Consider the following 5,000-nt stretch of genomic DNA (forward strand, 5'->3'; position numbering starts at 1 on the left):
TATAAACACATGTGTTAGAAATGTTCTTCAATCAGCTCTTTTTACTCTCATTTCACAGCCAGGACTTTTTTACTTTTTTACTTTTTTACTTTTACTTGAGTAAAGAAGTTGAATTAGTACTTGGAGTATTTTTAACAGCAGTACTTCTACTTCAGTACAGACTGTGTGTACTTTTACCACCTGTGTCTGAGACCTCCTTCAGGGCCCACCTGAAGCTCTCAGTCTGCTGTGGAAAAAGGAAATCCAGGTGAGTTTCTCCTGATCACCTGAGGCCGTCATTACTGTGTGAACCCACACACCACTCCTCACTCCTCCCACCCGCTGCACACAGTCACTGAGTACAGACCGGCTGATTCCTGTAAAGGGAGAGGCAGGAAGAGGCGGAGCAACAGCTGAAAAACAAGAAGCTCAACGTCATTTTGCAGAAGTGAAAGTGTGAGAGAGCAGCAGCAGAGCTGCAGTCGAGTCCTGTTTGTCTCTGAAAGAAGATTCACTGGAGTCCATCAGGTTCCTCTCAGCAACAGTGGTGAGTGCAGCTGATCACACTTCCTGCTTCTACACAAATCTTCACTCTGTTCACTCCATCAGGGCTCTAGAGCGCCACCTCATTTCTCCATGGTGCCACTTAGGCTACGTCCACACTCGCCCGGATAGATTTGAAAACAGCGCTCCGCGTCCACACTAGTGTTTTCAGTCGTTTTCACAGAGTTGTGCGTCCACATTAAGACGGCTGAAAACGCTGACGTTCCAGTCCTGCGCATGCGTGAAACGCAAGACGATTCGACCGGTCTCATTTCTGTCTGCTGCTTATTCACTTTCCGGCTGTTTGAAACGTCGCGGCAAAAGGTGGAGGAAAAGCACCGAGTTTTAAAATGGACTAACAGTGAGGTGGAGTTGTTGCTGCGAGTAACACAAAAGTACAAAGTTGCAAAAGCGAGAGAGAAATAAAGAATTTGAAGAAAAGCTCTGTGGAGCAGGTACAGACTGATATTAATCTTTAATAGGGCTCAAAACTGCAGCTGTATAATGCTCTCCACTATCTTTGTTTAATTGGTCACATGACTGCATCACATGACTAACATGCATCATCGTTTTAGAAAGTCTCTGTTTTCACTGTTCACACTGTGACACAAACGCACCGTCTCCAAATTATTTACTTTCCGGCTGTTTGAATCGTCGCAGCAGAGGTGAGCAGCCTGATAGGAGTGGACGTAGCTGTGGGTAATGAGAAAAGATGAAAAGAACCATTGATAACTTTTTCGTTAAGGCCGGTGCTCTGACACGGAGCCATCAACCTCTCAGTGTCTAACACTGGTCTGCAGACGGCATCAGATAATGAGCCGCATTAGATGGACTCTGAGCCCACTGACAGTAAAAGGGTGAAGTGTAGACATTTGGAAGAGAGCGGCCTGACCAGTTTCTCTGACTGTGATACTGTAAAGCTGACAACATGATGCATTTCCTGTGGTGAGTGTGCAAAGACCATGGCAGGTGTTGTGCCAAGGTAGGGATCCCCAACAGGATCTGTTTCCCTGCGTCAGGAACATCGGCTGGGCAGGGAAAGCGGACCCAACGCACTCCGCCTCCATCACGACCAACTAGACGTGGAAGGAGTGATGTTTTAGTGACAACATGAAAGATGAGTGACCGTTCAGTTTGTGGGTTACAACAGAAAATTATACATTTATTGTTCTCGTGTGTTATCGGACGGGATCATTTTAATAAACCGAGGACATTTTCCTGATAATTATCTGTATCCTCCTGTAACTTTACTGTTTAAAGAGCTAAAACCTCCAACATTTCAGGATCAATAAGTCCTTATAAGACGTGTTTGTGAGCTAAAAATCAAGAATGTGGGATACTGTTTGTCTGTGTCAGCCAAACAACTTCACATCTTTGTAACGACTGTTAAAAAGATGTTCATCCTGTTGATCCTGTTCGTCTGGACGCTGCACTGTACAGCAGACACGACGTTGTTCAGTTTGTGTTTGAGATGAACCAGTTTGTGTCTGAGTGTGTTGCTGGGTCTCCACCAGTTACTCTGACAACTGAAGATTCAAGATTTTTATTTTGACATTTGCACACAGGACCAACAGTCCATGCACAGTGGGATACTTGTGCAGAGCTTTCCAAGTCAAATCACACTTTAACAATATAAAGACAGAAAAAGCAGGAGGATAGAAATAAAGTCCGGAGTAGGGTAGTCGTACTATTTTCTATATACAAAGAAAAAGAAGCAAAAGTACAGAGAGTTTGTAGTTGTCTACCTCTTATCGCACTCACAGTATTGCACATTTGTTCCACAGATCTGTTTCACAAGTCTGTTGTGAGTGTATTGCCCGATGGTCAGTGAACCGATGATACATTCAAAATGAGGTTAAGTAGTGCTGTGTTATTTTAAGTGTTCAGTGTTTTGTGTTTGCCATCAGTCTGACAGTTGTGGGGAAGAAGCTGTTGAAGAATCGTGTTCTGTGTGTGATGCTGCTGTCCGCTCTGTTGTGTCTGAGATTGTATGTGCAGCTTTGTATGTGCAGGTCCATGGATGCAAGTGTTGTTCCTATAATCCTCTCTGCAGACTTTCTGACTCTTTGCAGAGCCTTCCTCTCTGTCTGTGTAGTGTTTCCATACCAGACAGTGATGCCTGCGGTGAGGATGCTCTCTATCAGTCCTCTGCAGGCCTGGGTGAGAGGGTGGTGGTTCATGCCAGCTTTCCTGAGCAGCCTAATGAAATAAAGCCTTTGCTGGGCTTTTTTCACAGTTGCTGTAGTGTTGAGAGTCCAGCTCAGGTCTGATGTAACCTGCAGTCCCAGGAATCTGTGGCTGTTTGCCCTCTCCACCTCCGTCCCTTTGACGATAAGAGGCTGCAGGGGAGGGAGTTCTTCCAAAAGTGCAGTATTCATTCCTTGGTCCGTGTTGAGGATGAGGTGAAGAAGCTTCTGTGATGAAAAGAAACTCAAAGAAGTCCAGACGCTTTTCTCTCCAAGCTCCTCAGACTACTGACGCTTGTTTCTCTCTTTTTAAAAATGAAATTTAAAGTGAATTTTGAATCAAATGTTTCTTTTCTTTCTCCCTCAGAGTGCAGACATGTCTGCTGCCAGCAATCTGCCATCTGAAGATCAGTTTCTGTGCTCCATCTGTCTGGATGTGTTCACTGATCCAGTCTCTACACCATGTGGACACAACTTCTGCAAAACCTGCATCAGTCAGCACTGGGACCTGAATCAGAGCTGTCAGTGTCTCATGTGTAAAGAGACTTTCTACACTCGACCTCAGCTGAGGGTCAACACCTTCATCTCTGAGATGGTTGCTCAGTTCAGACGTGAAGCTCAGCAGAAAGCCAGCAGCAGCAGCTCAGAGCAACAAGCTGCCAAACCAGGAGAAGTTCCCTGTGACGTCTGCACTGGAACCAGACTGAAGGCCCTGAAGTCCTGCCTGGTGTGTCAGACCTCCTACTGTCAGACTCACCTGGAGCCTCATCTGACAAAGGAAGCTCTGAAAAGACATCAGCTGATTGATGCTGTGGAGAACCTGGAAGGCAGGATGTGCACGAAGCACGATAAACTCCTGGAGCTGTTCTGTAAGACCGACCAGACATGTGTCTGCATGCTCTGCTCTGTTTTAGACCACAAGAACCACGAGTTTGTTCCTCTGAGAGAAGAATATGAAGGAAAGAAGGCAGAGCTGGAGAAGACAGAGGCTGAGATTCAGCAGATGATCCAGAAGAGACGACTGAAGATTCAGGAGATCACAGAGTCGGTGAAGATGAGTAAAGATGCTGCAGACAGACAGAAAGCAGAAGGTGTTCAGGTCTTCACGGCTCTGATGGAGTCTGTTGAGAGACGCCTGAAGGAGCTCATGAAGGAGATCGAAGACAAACAGGAAGCTACAGAGAAACAGGCTGAAGGTCTCATCAAAGATCTGGAACAGGAAATCTCTGAGCTGATGGAGAGAAGCTCTGAGGTGGAGCAGCTCTCACGCTCTGAAGACCACCTCCACCTCCTCCAAAGCTTCTCCTCCCTGAAAGCTGCTCCACCCAGCAAGGACTGGACAGAGGTCAGAGTTCACCCACCATCATATGAGGGGACTGTGGGGAGAGCTGTGGCTCAGCTGGAGGAGACAGTCTGGAAACCCATGAAGAAGAAGCTGTTTGAGGCTGAGCTGCAGAGGGTCCAGCAGCATGAGGTGGATGTGACTCTGGATCCTGATACAGCTCATCCTGCTCTCATCCTGTCTGATGATGGAAAACAAGTTTATCATAGTGATGTGAGGAAGAAACTTCCAGACAACCCAGAGAGATTTTCTCAGTGTGTTGATGTTTTAGGAGAGCAGAGTTTCTCTTCAGGCAGATTTTACTTTGAGGTTCAGGTTAAAGGAAAGACTGAGTGGACTTTAGGAGTGGCCACAGAGTCGATCAACAGGAAGGGAAAAATCACAGCGAGTCCTCGAAATGGTTTCTGGACTGTAGCGCTGAGAAATGGAAATGAGTACAAAGCTCTTGCTCGTCCTCCAGTCCGTCTCTGTCTTCATCCTGGTCCTGAGAAGGTGGGGGTGTTTGTGGATTATGAGGAGGGTCTGGTCTCCTTTTATGATGTAGGTGCTGCAGCTCTGATCTACTCCTTTACTGGCTGCTCCTTCACTCACAAACTCCACCCATACTTCAGTCCCAATCCTAATTATGGAGGTAAAAACTCTGCACCTCTGATCATCTGTCCTGTCAATCAAACTGATCAACGACTGATTTAATTTGATGATTGATTTTTCTTGAAGGGAACAAATGAACATATTGAGTGTAAATCCTCTACAGTCTCCATGTTTCTATAGAATCTGATCATCAGGACTCTGATTCACACTTTGATTCTCATGGAGTTTGATTTGAACAGAAGAAAAGTTGAATCAGGAAATGTTCCCACTGATGGAGACTCGAGCTGAAGAGCAAATATCAGAGAATAAATGTCCAAAAGCTTCATTTACAATAAAGTTTGTTCAATGCTTTGAGTGAA

General features: G+C 45.7%; 1 protein-coding gene across 1 annotated transcript; it reads left to right on the forward strand.

Moving 5' to 3' along the window:
• The first annotated feature begins 283 nt into the window (after positions 1–283).
• LOC146389533 (E3 ubiquitin-protein ligase TRIM21-like) lies at positions 284–5,000 on the forward strand. The gene is made up of 2 exons (XM_084910954.1): positions 284–526; positions 3,076–5,000. The coding sequence occupies exon 2, from the start codon at positions 3,085–3,087 to the stop codon at positions 4,741–4,743; it is 1,659 nt and encodes a 552-aa protein (XP_084767080.1). The 5' UTR covers positions 284–526; positions 3,076–3,084; the 3' UTR covers positions 4,744–5,000.

Source organism: Perissodus microlepis, chromosome 3 (genome assembly GCF_051167445.1).
Source record: "Perissodus microlepis isolate ML-2025 ecotype Zambia chromosome 3, ASM5116744v1, whole genome shotgun sequence".
NCBI classification, from domain to species: Eukaryota; Metazoa; Chordata; class Actinopteri; order Cichliformes; family Cichlidae; genus Perissodus; species Perissodus microlepis.

Coding starts and splice junctions, on each gene's coding strand:
- LOC146389533 (XM_084910954.1), top strand. CDS start 3,085: ATGTCTGCTGCCAGCAATCTGCCATCTGAAGATCAGTTTCTGTGCTCC.